Source organism: Melitaea cinxia, chromosome 27, assembly GCF_905220565.1.
Source record: "Melitaea cinxia chromosome 27, ilMelCinx1.1, whole genome shotgun sequence".
Taxonomy (NCBI): domain Eukaryota; kingdom Metazoa; phylum Arthropoda; class Insecta; order Lepidoptera; family Nymphalidae; genus Melitaea; species Melitaea cinxia.
In genome coordinates, this window is record NC_059420.1 from 5,501,902 (window position 1) to 5,523,374 (window position 21,473).

The 21,473-nt window shown below is 48.1% G+C and overlaps 6 protein-coding genes and 1 pseudogene across 6 annotated transcripts; all 7 read left to right on the top strand.

Moving 5' to 3' along the window:
- Positions 1 to 2,619: 2,619 nt before the first annotated feature.
- On the top strand, positions 2,620 to 4,215 carry LOC123667122 (histone H1B-like). Its single transcript, XM_045601097.1, has one exon. The coding sequence runs from the start codon at positions 2,741 to 2,743 to the stop codon at positions 3,530 to 3,532; it is 792 nt and encodes a 263-aa protein (XP_045457053.1). The 5' UTR covers positions 2,620 to 2,740; the 3' UTR covers positions 3,533 to 4,215.
- Positions 4,216 to 4,626: 411 nt separating this feature from the next.
- Positions 4,627 to 5,762, top strand: LOC123667136 (histone H2A). Its single transcript, XM_045601111.1, has one exon. The coding sequence runs from the start codon at positions 4,969 to 4,971 to the stop codon at positions 5,341 to 5,343; it is 375 nt and encodes a 124-aa protein (XP_045457067.1). The 5' UTR covers positions 4,627 to 4,968; the 3' UTR covers positions 5,344 to 5,762.
- A 290-nt stretch (positions 5,763 to 6,052) lies between these two features.
- Positions 6,053 to 6,854, top strand: LOC123667138 (histone H2B). The gene has a single exon (XM_045601113.1). The coding sequence runs from the start codon at positions 6,251 to 6,253 to the stop codon at positions 6,623 to 6,625; it is 375 nt and encodes a 124-aa protein (XP_045457069.1). The 5' UTR covers positions 6,053 to 6,250; the 3' UTR covers positions 6,626 to 6,854.
- Positions 6,855 to 7,578: 724 nt separating this feature from the next.
- LOC123666914 (histone H3) lies at positions 7,579 to 7,989 on the top strand. The gene has a single exon (XM_045600932.1). The coding sequence runs from the start codon at positions 7,579 to 7,581 to the stop codon at positions 7,987 to 7,989; it is 411 nt and encodes a 136-aa protein (XP_045456888.1).
- A 625-nt stretch (positions 7,990 to 8,614) lies between these two features.
- On the top strand, positions 8,615 to 21,396 carry LOC123667151 (annotated as a pseudogene).
- On the top strand, positions 14,808 to 16,371 carry LOC123667125 (histone H1B-like). Its single transcript, XM_045601101.1, has one exon. The coding sequence runs from the start codon at positions 14,897 to 14,899 to the stop codon at positions 15,686 to 15,688; it is 792 nt and encodes a 263-aa protein (XP_045457057.1). The 5' UTR covers positions 14,808 to 14,896; the 3' UTR covers positions 15,689 to 16,371.
- LOC123667139 (histone H2B) lies at positions 18,285 to 19,031 on the top strand. The gene has a single exon (XM_045601114.1). The coding sequence runs from the start codon at positions 18,428 to 18,430 to the stop codon at positions 18,800 to 18,802; it is 375 nt and encodes a 124-aa protein (XP_045457070.1). The 5' UTR covers positions 18,285 to 18,427; the 3' UTR covers positions 18,803 to 19,031.
- Positions 21,397 to 21,473: the final 77 nt, after the last annotated feature.

Genomic DNA, 21,473 nt, shown 5'->3' on the forward strand with positions numbered 1-21,473 from the left:
CAGACGCTCTTCAGCTCACAGAAGCCTACACTAGTCGTGGGTGATCTCAACGCGAAGCACCCCAGCTGGGGCGCGCGCGTCATCACCCCGGCCGGAAGGCAACTGTTCGAGGATAGCGAACGTCACGGCTACGGTATAATGGGTCCCGGAGCGCCGACCCATATACCGACCAATCCCAGGCAGCAGCCGGACGTACTGGACATAGTGCTGCACCATGGACTGACAACCGTTGCCGATGTTGAGGTGGTGTACGACCTCAACACGCAACACTTACCGATTCTGGTCACGCTCGCCCTCCAGCGAAGTTGCACAGTGGCCCGCAGGCCCAGATCGCGGGTCGACTGGGAGCGCTTCAGCGCTGCACTCGCGGGGTTCGAGCTCACGGTCCCTGTTGCGACGTCTGCCGACGTCGAAGCGGCGACCGCGAAAATCTGCGGCGCAATCAAGTCGGCCAAGGATGCGGCGACTACTACGCAAGGCCCGCCTACGGGCAACAGGGACCGACTTCCGAGCTCACTCCGCGAGAAGATGCGGAGAAAGCGTCAGCTTCGAAAGCTCTGGGCGCGCACTCGCTGCCCGAGAGTAAAGCGTGACCTGAATCGGCTTGCAGAGGAGGTAAGGCGCGCACTCGTTGCTCTCGACGACGACAACTGGGAGGCCGCCGTCGATCGAGCGACTGAGCGCGAGACTAGCCTGTACAGCCTCTGCAAAAAGTTAACCGGAGCGGACACACCCATCTACCCGCTCATGGACCGAGCGGGTAAAAGGGTATACTCTGCCAAGGAGAGAGCGGAGATCCTGGCAGAGTACATGGAGGGGCAGTTTACCCCGAACCCGGCCAATACAGAGAGCGAGGATGTCGTCCGTCATCACGCGGCAGTCCGCGACCGAGTGGATCGATTCCTATCGGCGCCCACTCCGATGCTCCGGGGTGACGAGCTCATCACCCTGTCCGAGCTACGGAGGGCGATCCTCCGCCTGCCTCAGCGGAAGGCGCCAGGCGCCGACGGGATCACCAACGCCGCGTTGATGCAGCTGCCTGTCGGGTGTCTCGCAGCGCTCACGAGACTCTTCAATGGGATATTCCAGTCGGGACACTTCCCCGAGGCGTGGAAAACAGGGAAGGTAATCGTCCTCCCCAAGCCCGGGAAGGACCGCCGCCTCCCTGGAAGCTACCGGCCGATCACGCTACTCTCGCACATCGCCAAGCTGTTCGAGCGTCTGCTGCTGCGAAGACTCGCGCCACACCTCCCCTTGCGCGAGGAACAGTTCGGGTTTCGCGGCGGCCACTCGACGACGCTCCAGCTGGCGAGAGTCCTCGGTCACCTGGCCAGTGAGTTGAACAACCGGCACTGCACGGTCGGGGTCTTTCTCGACATGGAGAAGGCCTTCGATCGTGTATGGCACGCCGGGCTCCTGGCCAAGGTGATCGGTACGACGACGCCGCCCGCGCTCGTGCGAGTAGTGGCGTCGTTCCTGGAAGGCCGTAGCTTCTACGTCTCGGTGGAAGGCGTGGATTCCCAACCGCGCCCCATCCGGGCTGGAGTACCCCAGGGCAGCTGTCTGTCGCCGCGCCTATACGCGGTGTACACGGACGACATCCCGACGCTCAAGGACCACCTAATGGAGTTCGAGGACGACGTGATGTTGGCGCTGTATGCGGACGACAGCGCCTACTTCGCGTCGTCGTATCATCACTTCGTCGCCACCAACAAGATCCAACGTCTGCTGGACCTGCTCCCCGAGTGGCTGGATAAGTGGAGAATGGCCGTCAACGTTGGGAAGACGGCCGCTCTACTTACCGGCGGGTACAAGCCGTGGCGCCAGCTTACTCTCCGAGGCCAGGGCGTAGAGTGGAAGACCTCAGTGAGGTATCTGGGGGTCCACATCGACCGGAGGCTGCGCATGATTCCGACCGTCAACCAGGCGGTCATCCATGCAGCGGCGGCCCGGTCGAAGCTCCACTCGGTCTTCACCTCTAGATTACCGACAAGATCCAAACTGAAGGTCTACGGAGCCTACGTCCGCTCGCGTTTAACGTATGCGGCCCCGGCTTGGTACGCCCTCTGCTCGGCGAGCCAGGCCAGACGGCTTCAGGTCCAGCAGAACCGGTGCCTACGTTTGATAGTAGGAGCTCCGAGGTACGTCAGGGACGACGTCATACACAGAGACACCAAGACGCCCACCGTGGAGGAGTATGTGCGTCGCCTCGCACGCGCCATGTTCGCCCGCGCGGACAGGAGCGCGTGCACACACCTCCACGGTATCGCACCGCTTCACGCGAGACCGCCAGACGGACGTCCCCTGCCTCGTGAGCTCCTGCTGTCACCGCCGGTTCCCAGCACCGATGTCGGTGGCGACGAAAGAGACGACTACGACGACGGCTAGGACACCCGGGATGCAACCGTGGTGTCCCCTCGAACTCCAACCAGATTAGACTTGCCGACTTCAACTTCTAACAGGCCATAGCCTACTTATATAGTAGGTATGGCCCTGACCCACCGGGTCAAAACACAGATCCCGAGGGCGTAGTCCCTCGGTGATGACAGCCCGGGTGGAGAGGCTTATGCCTAAAAGCCCGTACCCGGACAGGCCCGCAGGCCTGTCAGGAAGAGCCATCGTTCGTTCGTTCGTCCGTTTCTGTAAAAAAGTTCTCAATAGAGTCGTGTTCTATCCGTGTGACAGTTTGTTCGTGCGTGTTTTAATTGAAAAAGAAAAATAATAATAATAACAACAAAAAATGGCCGATACAGCAGTAGCGACCGAAGCCCCAGCACCCGCGACCCCGGCGAAGAAGCCTAAGGCTTCGGCCGCCGCGGGCGGCGCCGCCAAGAAGCCGAAGGCTAAGCCCACACACCCTAAGACATCCGAAATGGTAAACAGCGCGATAAAAGAGTTGAAAGAGCGCAGCGGTTCCTCTCTGCAAGCGATCAAAAAATATATCGCCGCTCAATACAAAGTCGATTCGGAAAAGCTGGCTCCGTTCATCAGGAAGTATCTGAAGAGCGCCGTGGAATCGGGAGCTCTCATACAGACGAAGGGCAAGGGCGCTTCCGGCTCGTTTAAGCTCGAATCGAAATCGTCCGCATCGAAGAAACCGGCCGGCGGCAGCGGCGGCGGAGCATCGGGCGGCAAGGGCGCCTCGTCTTCGGCCGCGTCCGGTAAATCGAAGAAAGCCTCGTCCGCTTCGGCCGCAGGCAAGGGAGGCGCGAAGAAGGCCGCCGCCGCCGCTGCCGCCGCCGCCGCTGCGGCCGCCGCGGCCTCCGCCGGTGCGGCGTCATCGCCGTCGAAGTCCAAACCGAAGGCAGCGACTAAGGACAAAAAAGCCGCCGCCGCTAAGAAGAAGCCGGCGCCGAAGAAGGCGGCCGTCGCCGCGACGCCTTCTAAGGCGAAGGCCGGCGCCGCGTCGAAGGCGAAGAAGAGTGCCAAACCGCCCACTAAGAAGCCAAAAGCTCCTAAACCGAAGAAGGCAGCCGCAGCGACGCCCAAGTCGAAAGCGGCAGCTAAGAAAGCGGCCGCCGCCAAGAAGTAAGCCGGTGACGTACGAAAGTGTTAAAACAACAACAATAACAACTTCACGCGTCTCACGACGCCCTCGCGGTGTCGCTCGGCGTGTCGTCGTTTCGTTGCCATCATCACCATCATGGTAATCGTCGTCATCGTGCCGTCGGCCGCAGCGTCCGTCCGTTGGCGCGATGTCGCTGCGACGACTACGACGATGTTGAAGAAAAAGAAAAAGAAAAAGAAGAAGAAGAATAATAAGACGACTAAGTCGGGTGTCGATACAAGCGAGTGCGGCGCGTTAATCGCACACTAAAAAGCCCTTTTCAGGGCTAACAAAAACTTCCCAAAGCAATCGTAAATTTTTACGTATCTACGCGACGTTTCAAACGATCATATGACGTCAATATACAAAAAGAGTCGCAATATATTAATAGGTGTACCATACAATCGTATTTATAAAATAAATAAACAAATAATAGAAAAAAAAAAATCTCATACTATAAACACATACACAGACGCTACGAGTATACAAACAAAGCTTTTTCGCGTTACTACTACATATCTATAAGTAAAAAATAAAATAAAATGATAATATCATACAATTTACGACAATAGAATATCCGCAAACGTTCATTATCATTGAAAGTAAACAACAACAGTAACAATAGAACAACTAATTAAAGCATTTATCACTTACAATATTAGTTATAATTGCTGTCTATTATTTGTCACTTGTATAGAATAATAATAAATCATGAATAAACACGTCGTTGCATCATCACAGATTCGTTCGTCACTGCCGTATATTAAATGAAAATGACATTGTATTTGGCGGCAAACGAAAAAAAAAAAAAAAAAAAAAAAAAAAACGACATCGATTAATAATATCGACGACTAACGAATATAGACGAAAACATTCGAAATCGAGTAAATTCGCATTATCAAAGATTACTCCAAAAGTTGTAATCAGATCTCGATGAAATTTTAATGTGACCACGTGATAAACATCGGTTTTCGATTAAATTGATATTAAATAAAAAAAAAAAAAAAAAAAAACAAAAAAAAAAAAAACACCTTCTTTTTTTGAAGTCGGTTAAAAAAAATTGAAGTAATACCCTCATTCTTTTACATAATTATATATTTATTTATTATATATTATTATTATTACTATTAATTTTCTTTTATCACAACAATAATTTACACAATTCGCGTAACTAATATCCCCGTTTCATTAAACCGATACATACCGATAAATGCCGGCCGTGTTCCGTCTCTTTTTCCGACTCTATAGTATCCCTACCCGCCGACGAAACGGCGATTTCTATATATAGCCGACAGAGTAGTTTTAAAAAATTTAATTCTCTCGCTACAACCGCACCGGACTGGACGCTTTCGTCACTGTTCTGCATCGGTTTTTAGTGTGCTTTTATTTGTATTTTATTTCGATTAAATTATATCATCGGCATGTCGGGACGCGGTAAAGGCGGTAAAGTGAAGGGAAAGGCAAAGTCTCGTTCGAACCGCGCCGGTCTTCAGTTTCCGGTCGGTCGTATACACAGACTGCTGAGGAAGGGAAATTACGCCGAACGCGTCGGTGCCGGCGCTCCCGTCTACCTAGCCGCCGTCATGGAATATCTCGCCGCCGAAGTTCTCGAGTTGGCCGGAAACGCTGCCCGCGACAACAAGAAGACCAGAATCATACCGAGACATCTTCAGCTGGCGATCCGTAACGACGAGGAATTGAACAAGCTCCTGTCGGGCGTCACCATCGCACAAGGCGGTGTCCTCCCGAACATCCAAGCGGTCCTCTTACCGAAGAAGACCGAGAAGAAGGCTTAATTATTTATTAAACTGTGTCTGTATCGTCGTGCTAATAGTTCGTTACGTCGTGTCACTCTTTCGTTGCGAAACTATTAACTACGAGATAATTGACATCTATGAAAATCAAACGGCCCTTTTCAGGGCCACAAATCTCTTCTAAATACGATAAAAAATTATTAATTTTTTGTCTACGTTTCTTACGTAACGACGACGTCATTATTTATTTCATTATTTCTTTAGCAGCACGTAAAACCTTCTCGTGCAAACATAGAATAATACACACAGCACACACGCCTTAATTTTCTTACGAATTAAATGTTATATCACTCGAACAATAGCGTATAAATATGCTATAAATCTTATTAAACCCAATATAAATTAGGGGTATGAAAAATAAACGTTGGCCGATTCTCAGACAATAAATATAAGATATGCAAACAAAATTTCATAAAAATCCAGCCGTTTCGGAGGAGTAATATTATTGTAATTACTAATACTGTGAAACGAGAATTTTTTTTTTTTTTTTTTTAATTTAAAAGATGATATTAGGAATAATAAAAAAAAAAAAAAAAAAAAAAAAAAGCTTGCATAGTTATGAAATTTGTAACAGCGTCATAAAATACATACATATCAACACATAATAATGATTAAGATGTACTCTAATCTTAATTATTATTATTTATTATTTTTTTTCATACGTCGATGTGCGGGGGGGGGGGGGGGGGGCTTTTGCTTGTTTATCGGTCGCTATCCCCACCGTGCGGCGACGATCTCACTTCTCATTGGTCCGAATAGTCCCGTAACTATTGGACGGACGTAACTGGGCAGCGACATGAAGTCGATAAAACACCGGAACGCCGGAAATTTTTATATCATTCGAGTCTAGTCCTCGTAACGGTACGCACCACGTAATAATTATTATACCATGCCGCCCAAGACAAGCGGGAAAGCCGCTAAGAAATCTGGCAAAGCCCAGAAGAACATCTCTAAGTCGGACAAAAAGAAGAAGAAGCACAAGAGGAAGGAGAGTTACGCCATCTATATCTATAAAGTTCTCAAGCAAGTCCATCCCGATACCGGTATCTCGAGCAAGGCCATGTCTATCATGAACTCTTTCGTGAACGACATCTTCGAACGCATCGCCGCCGAAGCTTCGCGTCTCGCTCACTACAACAAGAGATCCACGATCACCTCGAGGGAGGTCCAGACCTCCGTGAGGCTGCTCCTGCCCGGCGAGCTCGCTAAGCACGCCGTCAGTGAAGGAACAAAGGCCGTCACGAAGTACACGAGCTCCAAGTGAACGCGCTAAAAACTTGAAAAGAGCAGCGCATGATATAATTATCGTGTGCCTGCTTAGACAAAAAAAAAAAGGCCCTTTTCAGGGCCACTAAAGATTTCATAAATGTGTTACTGATTTAATGTTTCTCTTCGAATCGACGACGTCAATAACTACTATAATATTCACTCAATTTGCGTTTACATACATAATACATAATAAATGAATAAAATATATAAACATAAACAACGTATGTATGTGTATATATATATATATTCTTAAATTTATTATATAATTATAATCTTTTAATATGTTTTTTAAACGACAGTCGTATTGTGTCGCACGCAGACGTTGGGCGACATAATGACAATGATACAAACGATCGTTTTATTTACATTATTATTGCGCTTCTCTCTTATTATTAATGACTAGCTACAAAAAAAAAAAAAAAAAAAAAAATACACACACACACACACATATATCTTATATATATATATATATATATATATATATATATATATATATATATTTTACATAAAATATTATAATTATATATATAAATTGATAAATAATAAGGTATAAATCGATTAATAAAACGAAAATAAATAAAGAATTAATCGTACGTACGTACGTACGTACGTACGTACGTACGTACGTACCATCGAATATTTTACTTGTCAGGACGAAATTAACGTTTAATTCTGCATATATCATACGAAAAAAATAAATAAATAAATAAATTAAAAAAAAACACGAATAACATGGTGTCAAACGATAACTGAAAGAAAGAGAGCGAAAGAGTCGCGCGGATACGTACGTTCCCTACTCGTCTATATATACGTAAAACCTATAAAAGAGCGGAATCGTCGTTTCGTCGCTTCATTCGCTCTCCGAAGTTGACGCCGCGAACTAGTGTCGTCTCTCGTTTTGAGTTTTTCGTTTACCGAGAAAGCTTTTCATTAGTATCTCTCTCAGCTATGGCTCGTACTAAGCAGACTGCTCGTAAATCTACCGGCGGCAAGGCGCCGCGCAAGCAGCTCGCAACGAAGGCCGCTCGTAAGAGCGCGCCCGCCACCGGAGGAGTCAAGAAGCCGCATCGTTACAGGCCCGGTACGGTCGCCCTTCGCGAGATCCGTCGTTACCAAAAGAGCACGGAACTTCTGATTCGCAAACTGCCATTCCAACGTCTCGTCCGTGAGATCGCTCAAGATTTCAAGACTGATCTGCGATTCCAGAGTTCGGCGGTTATGGCGCTGCAGGAAGCCAGCGAAGCCTACCTGGTCGGTCTATTCGAAGACACTAACCTGTGCGCCATTCACGCCAAACGCGTCACGATCATGCCCAAAGATATTCAACTGGCGCGCAGGATCCGTGGAGAACGTGCGTAAATTTCGACACGTTCTTCTTCTTCCTCGGACGGTTTTACCGTCTACATCGAGAAAAAACAAAAAAATAAAACAAAAAGGCCCTTTTCAGGGCCAATCATATATTTCTATACGTAATTATGACTTTTGTTTGTTTCAAACGTTCATACGTCAATACCTGTCTCTTAACTAGTATCATTATACAAATACTATAAGTAAACAAAATAAATGTATGTATTATATATAATATAATAATCTTTAGCACTAAAGAAAAGAGGAAATATATAGGTAATGAAAGTAAATCCTTTCACACTACAAAAATTAAAAAAAAAAAAAAAAAAAAACACGAACATCGAACTAGGTAGATATAGCGAGAGCTATTTATTATATTATTATTAGAAATAATTTTCATCATCCGATTCCTTCCTACCACGATTAAATATAAAATAAGACTGATAATCGAAATAGAAAATACAAAATAATAATAACAATGAAAATATTATAATACACGTATGTTTCTTTACCTAAAATCCGAGATTGGAGATCGCCAACGAAACACACACCGCCTCGCCCCGCGACGCCCCTCGCTACCCTCCATCCCCACCCCGAGCCACGGCAATTAGGTCCCTCCGACGACGGCGAGAGAGCGATGTCTATAAATATAGCGCAACGGTGCGATCGAAAAACACTAACTGATCGTCGTCAGGACTCGACGGACGGACGAATTTCGAGCTGAATCTTAAAATCAAAACAAGTTAACGAAACAATGACCGGCCGCGGTAAAGGTGGAAAGGGTCTGGGAAAAGGAGGCGCGAAGAGACACAGGAAGGTTCTCCGTGATAACATCCAAGGTATCACGAAGCCCGCCATCCGTCGTCTGGCGCGCAGAGGAGGAGTGAAACGTATCTCCGGTCTGATATACGAAGAGACCCGCGGCGTGCTCAAAGTGTTCCTCGAGAACGTCATCCGTGACGCCGTCACCTACACCGAGCACGCCAAGAGGAAGACCGTGACCGCTATGGACGTCGTTTACGCCCTCAAACGTCAGGGTCGCACCCTCTACGGTTTCGGCGGTTAGACTAACGACTAAATACTATTATTCGTATTTCTTGTTACTTGAAATACGAATGATTTCAATAAAAAAAAGGCCCTTTTCAGGGCCGCACATGATTCCTTCACACACGCTCGATTGAACGTTAGCGAACGTTTCTAACGATCTAAGACGTCTCTTTTTATCACATATCATTACCAAAACAAATTATTTTCTTTCTCTCTTTGAACTTTTACTTACCTACTTTTGAAATAATAACGAACACGTACCTACCTACCTACTTATATTTATGAAATTAAATCAAAAATAATAATAATAGATCGTATGTATGTATTATTGTTTTCATAATTATTATGTCAATAAGTATCATGTATTTCCTCTCGGGACTCTTTATTTCTAATAATACATACACGTTAACTTGCGATATTTACAAATGAAGGAAGAATACGAGTCTCATACGTTTTCGTTCTACTACAAACGATATATTACGTAGTACGTATATTTTGTAAAAATTAAATTAGACTTGTACCTCCTATAGAGATCTCGCTTTCCTATTTCTAGCTTAAGTTATAATATACATACATATATAGCATTCGAAGGAAAATACCGTTTCGCTCGCTTAGATTAATGCCCTAACCCTATTCGTGCGTGTATATTATGTACACACTCACTCACTAAATGGTTTTCGTAAATGATAATAATCTCTTCGGATCGACAACACAATTACCTATACTATTATTTTTAATTTTTTTTTTTTTTCTTTTTGTTTTTTTGTTTTATAAATATCATTCGATACGTTCGTCGTACCGGTGGTTGTTTTTAGGTATTATCATCGCTCGTGTCGAGTTGCAACGTCGTGTTTTACGAGGCCCGACTTCGAACACCTTAAATTAGTACGAAAATTATCGTATACGCGATGTGCGTTTTTAGATTATTAATAAGGTATCTTAGCTTTCGATCCGTCGATCGATCGGAATATATTAATCGTTTTTAATAGAATAAAATAACTTTTAAACGGGACTCGAGGTACACGCGTTGAACTATATCGAAATTAAACGTCGATATCATTCGCTACGAGCGAGCTATTAGGCGAGTTAGACTCTCATCCGACGGACAGGCTTACGAGGTATCGCTCGGTGCTATCGATCTTTAAACGTACATAATAAAATATGAAAATATCGTATTTAAAAAGATACCTGTTAGTGAAAAGTTTTCAGCGTTCGTACGAGAAATTGTCTAGCGACGTAGCGGCTCTCCTTACGGTATTGCCGATACTCTTCGAACTACTAGCGACCTCTGTCCGTCCACACGTCCGTTTCTGTAAAAAAGTTCTCAATAGAGAGAGATAGGCCGCGTGACTCGACGAGTTACGCAGCCCTGCCCTCCATGGCGGTGGACAAGGACCCCTCAAGACCGTCGTCTCCTCAGGCCGGACCGTCGACCGCGTCGTACGCCGCGGTCGCCGCTGCACCGCCTTCGCCCAGGAGCCAAGCGGTGCAGCCTCCGAGGACTGCCGCCGCAGCGACTAGCGCGACCAATAAGACGCCCAGATCGGCCTGTCCCCCGATCACTGCCGAGTGTCTCCCCAACTGGACCCGGCACTTCGGGGAAATAAGGAAAAGACTTGGACGCGCCCCGAATGCACGACCGCTGGGGAAGGGAGTGCGTTTCCTGCCCAGCTCTCCTGAGGAGTTTAGGGTGGTGCAGAGGTACCTGGAGGAGGCCATGCAGCAGGACCAATCTATCTCTTGGTTCTGCTACAGCCCTGCCTCGGAACTGCCCGCTAAGGTGGCCATTAGAGGGCTACCCTTTGACACGCCGCCCGAGGAGGTGCTGGCGGCTCTGCAGGAACTGGGGTTCCCTGCGGAGCGGGCCAAGGGCATCCCGCCCACCAGGGGCCGACACGGGTGCGTGTTCTTCGTGCAGCTGGCGCACATGAGCGTTGAAGAGCTCACCCAGCTGTACGGAGTTACAGAATTGCTGTGCATGCCCGGCCTAGTCATCGAGGCGTGGCGGGGCAACAGGGCGCCCCCCCAGTGCCACCGCTGCCAGGCCTTTGGCCACGCGTCGGCCAACTGCCATCGGCCGATAAAATGTGTTCGCTGCGCCGGCGAACACTTGGCGAGGGACTGCCCCAGACCCATAGAAGAGCCTCCAACATGCGCCAATTGTAAGAAGGCGCACACCGCTAAGGACCGCAGGTGCGCAGTATTCAAGCGTGAGGCGAGGAAGAGGGGCATCTCGTTGGCTCCGTCCCGCCCCCCCGCGCGCCAACAGGTCGTGTTAACCGACCCTGAACCGCCACCTGCACCAGTGCCGCAACCGCGGCGCAAAGGTGCAATGAAGAAAAAGGAACAGCCGAAGACCCAAGCCGAGGGGTTGGGAGGAGCTCCACAGGAAGAGGGACCTGTGGAGCCCCCCTCGACGGAGCGAGCGGAGCCTAGGCCTCCTACCACATTGATCGCACCCGCCAACCCTCCTACTGCCAGAGGCCAGCAACAACAGCAGGCTGGAACAGGGGGAGGTAACACCAATGAGCCCAACAAAAAGAAGAAGAAGACCAGACGCAGGAAGCGGGCGGCCAGGCCGGCCCGGGCGGAACCCGCAGCCGCCTCGACTCCGCAGCCGCGGCAACGAGAGGAGGCGGCACCTGCGCCGAGCGACCGAGACCCCCCCTCCTCAAGACCAACAACAGCCAGGGCCCCGAACCCGGACACGGTTGCCGCGATCCGGCTGTTCATGGAGGCCCTTACGTCGATCCTGGTGGCGTACACCCAGGGTCAGGACATTGTGCCGGCGATCTCGGCTGGAATAGCTGCCCTCACACAGCTAAATTCCAGCTAAGGATACTTTACTGGAACCCAGGCGGCATCAGGGGGCACGTCCGGGAGCTCACGTTGCTCGCCCAGTCGCAGAACGCGCACGTGATTCTCCTGGGCGAGACCAAGCTCTCGGACGACGTCGAGCTCCGAGTCCCCAACTATTACGTGTACCGGCGCGACGAAGTCTCTCCCCGGGGATACCCATATAGGGGTACGGCAGCCCTGGTGCGGAGGGACATCGTGCACGAAGACCTGGCACACTCACCCTTTGTCAGCATACGCACACAAGGGGTTCGAGTGTGTGCCGGAGGGGATGAGGAGCTAATCCTGTATGCCGCCTACAAGCCACCCGGACTACCCTTCTGCAGCGCGGATGTCCAGACGCTGTTTACCTCGCAGGCGCCTTCCATAATCGCGGGGGACCTTAACGCGAAGCATCCGGCGTGGGGCTCTCGCGTGATCAACCCGGCGGGGAGGTGCCTGCTGGAGGACAGCGAGCGGCACGGCTACGGCGTAGTGGGCCCAGGAGCGCCTACTCACGTGCCCACAGCCGCTAGCCGGCGGTCGGACGTGCTGGACATCGTGCTGCACAAGGGGATTAAACACCATTTAGATGTCGAGGTCATCTATGATCTCGACACTCAACACCACCCGATACTGATCGCGCTCACCCTCCAGCAAAGTGTCCTGGTACCCAGAAGACCACGGTCGCGGACTAACTGGGACCGCTTTACCAGGGCACTCACAGGGCTGGAGTTTGCGGTCCCTGCTTCGACTAATGCCGAAGTCGAAGGGGCGCTACAAAACATCACCGGAGCCATCAAAACGGCCCTCGACGAGGCCACCACAGCCCAACCCGCGCCATCGATCAGCAGGGACCAACTGCCTGTCTCGCTTCGCGAGAAACTACGCAAGAAGAGGCAGTTGCGCAAACTCTGGGCACGCTCCAGGTGCCCGAGGGTGAAGCGCGACCTTAATCGCCTTGCAGAGGAGGTGTCACGTGCGCTCGTGGCTCTCGATGTGTGTGACTGGGAGGACACCATCGATCGAGCATCCGAGCACGACACGAATTTATACACCCTCTGCAAGAAACTTACCGGACGTGACTTGCCTGTTTACCCGCTCATGGATAGAGCGGGTAACAGAAGATACTCCGCCAGAGATAGAGCAGAAATCCTGGCGGAGTATATGGAAGACCAGTTCTCCCCTAACGCGCCGAATACGACTGATGCAAATGTCGTCCGTCATCACGCGGCAGTCCACGAGACGGTGGAAAGGTTCCTGTCGGGCCCCATCCCGGAGCTCCAGGGAGGCGACCTCATCTCTCTGTCTGAGCTCAGGAAGGCGGTTGCCCGCCTGCCTAAGCGGAAGGCCGCGGGACCCGACGGCATACCAACTGCCGCGCTGATGCAGCTGCCTACTGGATGCCTCGCAGCGCTCGCGAAGGCATTCAACGGGATACTCCAGACCGGACACTTCCCCGTCGTGTGGAAGACCGGGAAGATCGTGGTTCTACCCAAGGCGGGGAAGGACCGCCGACACCCGGGAAGCTACCGGCCCATTACGCTACTCTCGCACATCGCCAAGCTGTTCGAGCGACTGCTGCTGCGGAGACTTGCGCCGCATCTGCCCATGCGCGAGGAGCAGTTCGGCTTTCGCAGCAGCCACTCGACGTCGCTCCAGCTGGCGAGGGTCCTCAGCTACTTGGCCAGTGAGCTCAACAACCGGCACTGCACGGTCGGGGTCTTTCTCGACATGGAGAAGGCCTTCGACCGTGTATGGCACGCCGGGCTCCTGGCCAAGTTGATTGCCACGACAGCACCGCCCGCGTATGTGCGAGTGGTAGCGTCGTTCCTGGAAGGCCGGAGCTTCTTCGTCTCGGTGGATGGGGTGGATTCCCAGCCACGCCCAATCCGAGCTGGAGTACCCCAAGGCAGCTGTCTGTCGCCGCGGCTCTACGCGGCGTACACGGACGACATCCCCACCCTCCGCAATCACTTGCGTGAGGGGGAGGAGGACGTGCTGTTGGCCCTGTATGCGGACGACAGCGCGTTCTTTGCATCGTCGTACCACCAGATCGTCGCCACCAACAGAATGCAGCGTCTGCTGGACTTGCTACCGGAGTGGCTGGACAAGTGGAGGATGGCCGTCAACGTTGGGAAGACGGCCGCTCTACTCACCGGCGGCTCCAGGCCGCTGCGTCAGCTGAAACTCCGAGGCCAGGACGTAGAGTGGAGGACCTCAGTTAGGTATCTGGGGGTCGACATCGACCGGAGACTGCGCATGGTTCCCACGGTCAATCGTGCGGTGAGCCATGCAGCGGCAGCCCGGTCGAAGCTCCATTCCGTCTGGTCATCAAGACTACCCCTCAGAACCAAACTGATGGTCTACGGTGCCTACGTCCGCTCGCGCCTGACGTATGCGGCCCCGGCCTGGTACGCTCTCTGCTCGGCGCACCAGGCCAGAAGATTGCAAGTCCAGCAGAACCGCTGCCTGCGCTTGATCGCAGGAGCTCCGTGGTACGTCAAGAATAACGTACTGCATAGAGACACCAGGACGCCCACCGTGGAGGAGTACGTGCGCCGACTGGCGCGCGCCATGTTTGCTCGCGCGGACAATGGCGCGTGCGTACACCTCCACGGGATCGCACCCCTACATGCGAGACCGCCAGAAGGGCGTCCTCTACCACGCGAGCTCCTGCAACCACCGCCGAGCCGACCCAGCGCGGACAGTGGTGGCGACGATCCGAGCGACGCGGGGGAGGACATCCCGATATAGTAGAGACCTAAATGAGACGATGTACCTAAATGAGACGATGACCCCAAGGGCATTGCGACCCTGGCCCAATAGGGCCGAAAGGATATGACCCCGGAGGCGAAGCCCCGGAGAAGAAAGCCCGGGTAAAGAGGGTAACCTCGAGGCCCGTACCCGGACAGACCTTCGGGCCTGTCAGGAAGACCCGCACACAAATCTCAATAGAGTCGTGTTCTATCCGTGTGACAGTTTGTTCGTGCGTGTTTTAATTGAAAAAGAAAAATAATAATAATAACAACAAAAAATGGCCGATACAGCAGTAGCGACCGAAGCCCCAGCACCCGCGACCCCGGCGAAGAAGCCTAAGGCTTCGGCCGCCGCGGGCGGCGCCGCCAAGAAGCCGAAGGCTAAGCCCACACACCCTAAGACATCCGAAATGGTAAACAGCGCGATAAAAGAGTTGAAAGAGCGCAGCGGTTCCTCTCTGCAAGCGATCAAAAAATATATCGCCGCTCAATACAAAGTCGATTCGGAAAAGCTGGCTCCGTTCATCAGGAAGTATCTGAAGAGCGCCGTGGAATCGGGAGCTCTCATACAGACGAAGGGCAAGGGCGCTTCCGGCTCGTTTAAGCTCGAATCGAAATCGTCCGCATCGAAGAAACCGGCCGGCGGCAGCGGCGGCGGAGCATCGGGCGGCAAGGGCGCCTCGTCTTCGGCCGCGTCCGGTAAATCGAAGAAAGCCTCGTCCGCTTCGGCCGCAGGCAAGGGAGGCGCGAAGAAGGCCGCCGCCGCCGCTGCCGCCGCCGCCGCTGCGGCCGCCGCGGCCTCCGCCGGTGCGGCGTCATCGCCGTCGAAGTCCAAACCGAAGGCAGCGACTAAGGACAAAAAAGCCGCCGCCGCTAAGAAGAAGCCGGCGCCGAAGAAGGCGGCCGTCGCCGCGACGCCTTCTAAGGCGAAGGCCGGCGCCGCGTCGAAGGCGAAGAAGAGTGCCAAACCGCCCACTAAGAAGCCAAAAGCTCCTAAACCGAAGAAGGCAGCCGCAGCGACGCCCAAGTCGAAAGCGGCAGCTAAGAAAGCGGCCGCCGCCAAGAAGTAAGCCGGTGACGTACGAAAGTGTTAAAACAACAACAATAACAACTTCACGCGTCTCACGACGCCCTCGCGGTGTCGCTCGGCGTGTCGTCGTTTCGTTGCCATCATCACCATCATGGTAATCGTCGTCATCGTGCCGTCGGCCGCAGCGTCCGTCCGTTGGCGCGATGTCGCTGCGACGACTACGACGATGTTGAAGAAAAAGAAAAAGAAAAAGAAGAAGAAGAATAATAAGACGACTAAGTCGGGTGTCGATACAAGCGAGTGCGGCGCGTTAATCGCACACTAAAAAGCCCTTTTCAGGGCTAACAAAAACTTCCCAAAGCAATCGTAAATTTTTACGTATCTACGCGACGTTTCAAACGATCATATGACGTCAATATACAAAAAGAGTCGCAATATATTAATAGGTGTACCATACAATCGTATTTATAAAATAAATAAACAAATAATAGAAAAAAAAAAATCTCATACTATAAACACATACACAGACGCTACGAGTATACAAACAAAGCTTTTTCGCGTTACTACTACATATCTATAAGTAAAAAATAAAATAAAATGATAATATCATACAATTTACGACAATAGAATATCCGCAAACGTTCATTATCATTGAAAGTAAACAACAACAGTAACAATAGAACAACTAATTAAAGCATTTATCACTTACAATATTAGTTATAATTGCTGTCTATTATTTGTCACTTGTATAGAATAATAATAAATCATGAATAAACACGTCGTTGCATCATCACAGATTCGTTCGTCACTGCCGTATATTAAATGAAAATGACATTGTATTTGGCGGCAAACGAAAAAAAAAAAAAAAAAAAAAAAAAAAAACGACATCGATTAATAATATCGACGACTAACGAATATAGACGAAAACATTCGAAATCGAGTAAATTCGCATTATCAAAGATTACTCCAAAAGTTGTAATCAGATCTCGATGAAATTTTAATGTGACCACGTGATAAACATCGGTTTTCGATTAAATTGATATTAAATAAAAAAAAAAAAAAAAAAAAAAAAAAAAAAAAAAAAAAAACAAAAAAAAAAAAAACACCTTCTTTTTTTGAAGTCGGTTAAAAAAAATTGAAGTAATACCCTCATTCTTTTACATAATTATATATTTATTTATTATATATTATTATTATTACTATTAATTTTCTTTTATCACAACAATAATTTACACAATTCGCGTAACTAATATCCCCGTTTCATTAAACCGATACATACCGATAAATGCCGGCCGTGTTCCGTCTCTTTTTCCGACTCTATAGTATCCCTACCCGCCGACGAAACGGCGATTTCTATATATAGCCGACAGAGTAGTTTTAAAAAATTTAATTCTCTCGCTACAACCGCACCGGACTGGACGCTTTCGTCACTGTTCTGCATCGGTTTTTAGTGTGCTTTTATTTGTATTTTATTTCGATTAAATTATATCATCGGCATGTCGGGACGCGGTAAAGGCGGTAAAGTGAAGGGAAAGGCAAAGTCTCGTTCGAACCGCGCCGGTCTTCAGTTTCCGGTCGGTCGTATACACAGACTGCTGAGGAAGGGAAATTACGCCGAACGCGTCGGTGCCGGCGCTCCCGTCTACCTAGCCGCCGTCATGGAATATCTCGCCGCCGAAGTTCTCCTCGAGTTGGCCGGAAACGCTGCCCGCGACAACAAGAAGACCAGAATCATACCGAGACATCTTCAGCTGGCGATCCGTAACGACGAGGAATTGAACAAGCTCCTGTCGGGCGTCACCATCGCACAAGGCGGTGTCCTCCCGAACATCCAAGCGGTCCTCTTACCGAAGAAGACCGAGAAGAAGGCTTAATTATTTATTAAACTGTGTCTGTATCGTCGTGCTAATAGTTCGTTACGTCGTGTCACTCTTTCGTTGCGAAACTATTAACTACGAGATAATTGACATCTATGAAAATCAAACGGCCCTTTTCAGGGCCACAAATCTCTTCTAAATACGATAAAAAATTATTAATTTTTTGTCTACGTTTCTTACGTAACGACGACGTCATTATTTATTTCATTATTTCTTTAGCAGCACGTAAAACCTTCTCGTGCAAACATAGAATAATACACACAGCACACACGCCTTAATTTTCTTACGAATTAAATGTTATATCACTCGAACAATAGCGTATAAATATGCTATAAATCTTATTAAACCCAATATAAATTAGGGGTATGAAAAATAAACGTTGGCCGATTCTCAGACAATAAATATAAGATATGCAAACAAAATTTCATAAAAATCCAGCCGTTTCGGAGGAGTAATATTATTGTAATTACTAATACTGTGAAACGAGAATTTTTTTTTTTTTTTTTTTAATTTAAAAGATGATATTAGGAATAATAAAAAAAAAAAAAAAAAAAAAAAAAAGCTTGCATAGTTATGAAATTTGTAACAGCGTCATAAAATACATACATATCAACACATAATAATGATTAAGATGTACTCTAATCTTAATTATTATTATTTATTATTTTTTTTCATACGTCGATGTGCGGGGGGGGGGGGGGGGCTTTTGCTTGTTTATCGGTCGCTATCCCCCCCGTGCGGCGACGATCTCACTTCTCATTGGTCCGAATAGTCCCGTAACTATTGGACGGACGTAACTGGGCAGCGACATGAAGTCGATAAAACACCGGAACGCCGGAAATTTTTATATCATTCGAGTCTAGTCCTCGTAACGGTACGCACCACGTAATAATTATTATACCATGCCGCCCAAGACAAGCGGGAAAGCCGCTAAGAAATCTGGCAAAGCCCAGAAGAACATCTCTAAGTCGGACAAAAAGAAGAAGAAGCACAAGAGGAAGGAGAGTTACGCCATCTATATCTATAAAGTTCTCAAGCAAGTCCATCCCGATACCGGTATCTCGAGCAAGGCCATGTCTATCATGAACTCTTTCGTGAACGACATCTTCGAACGCATCGCCGCCGAAGCTTCGCGTCTCGCTCACTACAACAAGAGATCCACGATCACCTCGAGGGAGGTCCAGACCTCCGTGAGGCTGCTCCTGCCCGGCGAGCTCGCTAAGCACGCCGTCAGTGAAGGAACAAAGGCCGTCACGAAGTACACGAGCTCCAAGTGAACGCGCTAAAAACTTGAAAAGAGCAGCGCATGATATAATTATCGTGTGCCTGCTTAGACAAAAAAAAAAAGGCCCTTTTCAGGGCCACTAAAGATTTCATAAATGTGTTACTGATTTAATGTTTCTCTTCGAATCGACGACGTCAATAACTACTATAATATTCACTCAATTTGCGTTTACATACATAATACATAATAAATGAATAAAATATATAAACATAAACAACGTATGTATGTGTATATATATATATATTCTTAAATTTATTATATAATTATAATCTTTTAATATGTTTTTTAAACGACAGTCGTATTGTGTCGCACGCAGACGTTGGGCGACATAATGACAATGATACAAACGATCGTTTTATTTACATTATTATTGCGCTTCTCTCTTATTATTAATGACTAGCTACATAAAAAAAAAAAAAAAAAAAAATACACACACACACACACATATATCTTATATATATATATATATATATATATATATATATATATATATATATTTTACATAAAATATTATAATTATATATATAAATTGATAAATAATAAGGTATAAATCGATTAATAAAACGAAAATAAATAAAGAATTAATCGTACGTACGTACGTACGTACGTACGTACGTACGTACGTACCATCGAATATTTTACTTGTCAGGACGAAATTAACGTTTAATTCTGCATATATCATACGAAAAAAATAAATAAATAAATAAATTAAAAAAAAACACGAATAACATGGTGTCAAACGATAACTGAAAGAAAGAGAGCGAAAGAGTCGCGCGGATACGTACGTTCCCTACTCGTCTATATATACGTAAAACCTATAAAAGAGCGGAATCGTCGTTTCGTCGCTTCATTCGCTCTCCGAAGTTGACGCCGCGAACTAGTGTCGTCTCTCGTTTTGAGTTTTTCGTTTACCGAGAAAGCTTTTCATTAGTATCTCTCTCAGCTATGGCTCGTACTAAGCAGACTGCTCGTAAATCTACCGGCGGCAAGGCGCCGCGCAAGCAGCTCGCAACGAAGGCCGCTCGTAAGAGCGCGCCCGCCACCGGAGGAGTCAAGAAGCCGCATCGTTACAGGCCCGGTACGGTCGCCCTTCGCGAGATCCGTCGTTACCAAAAGAGCACGGAACTTCTGATTCGCAAACTGCCATTCCAACGTCTCGTCCGTGAGATCGCTCAAGATTTCAAGACTGATCTGCGATTCCAGAGTTCGGCGGTTATGGCGCTGCAGGAAGCCAGCGAAGCCTACCTGGTCGGTCTATTCGAAGACACTAACCTGTGCGCCATTCACGCCAAACGCGTCACGATCATGCCCAAAGATATTCAACTGGCGCGCAGGATCCGTGGAGAACGTGCGTAAATTTCGACACGTTCTTCTTCTTCCTCGGACGGTTTTACCGTCTACATCGAGAAAAAACAAAAAAATAAAACAAAAAGGCCCTTTTCAGGGCCAATCATATATTTCTATACGTAATTATGACTTTTGTTTGTTTCAAACGTTCATACGTCAATACCTGTCTCTTAACTAGTATCATTATACAAATACTATAAGTAAACAAAATAAATGTATGTATTATATATAATATAATAATCTTTAGCACTAAAGAAAAGAGGAAATATATAGGTAATGAAAGTAAATCCTTTCACACTACAAAAATTAAAAAAAAAAAAAAAAAAAAACACGAACATCGAACTAGGTAGATATAGCGAGAGCTATTTATTATATTATTATTAGAAATAATTTTCATCATCCGATTCCTTCCTACCACGATTAAATATAAAATAAGACTGATAATCGAAATAGAAAATACAAAATAATAATAACAATGAAAATATTATAATACACGTATGTTTCTTTACCTAAAATCCGAGATTGGAGATCGCCAACGAAACACACACCGCCTCGCCCCGCGACGCCCCTCGCTACCCTCCATCCCCACCCCGAGCCACGGCAATTAGGTCCCTCCGACGACGGCGAGAGAGCGATGTCTATAAATATAGCGCAACGGTGCGATCGAAAAACACTAACTGATCGTCGTCAGGACTCGACGGACGGACGAATTTCGAGCTGAATCTTAAAATCAAAACAAGTTAACGAAACAATGACCGGCCGCGGTAAAGGTGGAAAGGGTCTGGGAAAAGGAGGCGCGAAGAGACACAGGAAGGTTCTCCGTGATAACATCCAAGGTATCACGAAGCCCGCCATCCGTCGTCTGGCGCGCAGAGGAGGAGTGAAACGTATCTCCGGTCTGATATACGAAGAGACCCGCGGCGTGCTCAAAGTGTTCCTCGAGAACGTCATCCGTGACGCCGTCACCTACACCGAGCACGCCAAGAGGAAGACCGTGACCGCTATGGACGTCGTTTACGCCCTCAAACGTCAGGGTCGCACCCTCTACGGTTTCGGCGGTTAGACTAACGACTAAATACTATTATTCGTATTTCTTGTTACTTGAAATACGAATGATTTCAATAAAAAAAAGGCCCTTTTCAGGGCCGCACATGATTCCTTCACACACGCTCGATTGAACGTTAGCGAACGTTTCTAACGATCTAAGACGTCTCTTTTTATCACATATCATTACCAAAACAAATTATTTTCTTTCTCTCTTTGAACTTTTACTTACCTACTTTTGAAATAATAACGAACACGTACCTACCTACCTA

Coding starts and splice junctions, on each gene's coding strand:
- LOC123667122 (XM_045601097.1), top strand. CDS start 2,741: ATGGCCGATACAGCAGTAGCGACCGAAGCCCCAGCACCCGCGACCCCG.
- LOC123667136 (XM_045601111.1), top strand. CDS start 4,969: ATGTCGGGACGCGGTAAAGGCGGTAAAGTGAAGGGAAAGGCAAAGTCT.
- LOC123667138 (XM_045601113.1), top strand. CDS start 6,251: ATGCCGCCCAAGACAAGCGGGAAAGCCGCTAAGAAATCTGGCAAAGCC.
- LOC123666914 (XM_045600932.1), top strand. CDS start 7,579: ATGGCTCGTACTAAGCAGACTGCTCGTAAATCTACCGGCGGCAAGGCG.
- LOC123667125 (XM_045601101.1), top strand. CDS start 14,897: ATGGCCGATACAGCAGTAGCGACCGAAGCCCCAGCACCCGCGACCCCG.
- LOC123667139 (XM_045601114.1), top strand. CDS start 18,428: ATGCCGCCCAAGACAAGCGGGAAAGCCGCTAAGAAATCTGGCAAAGCC.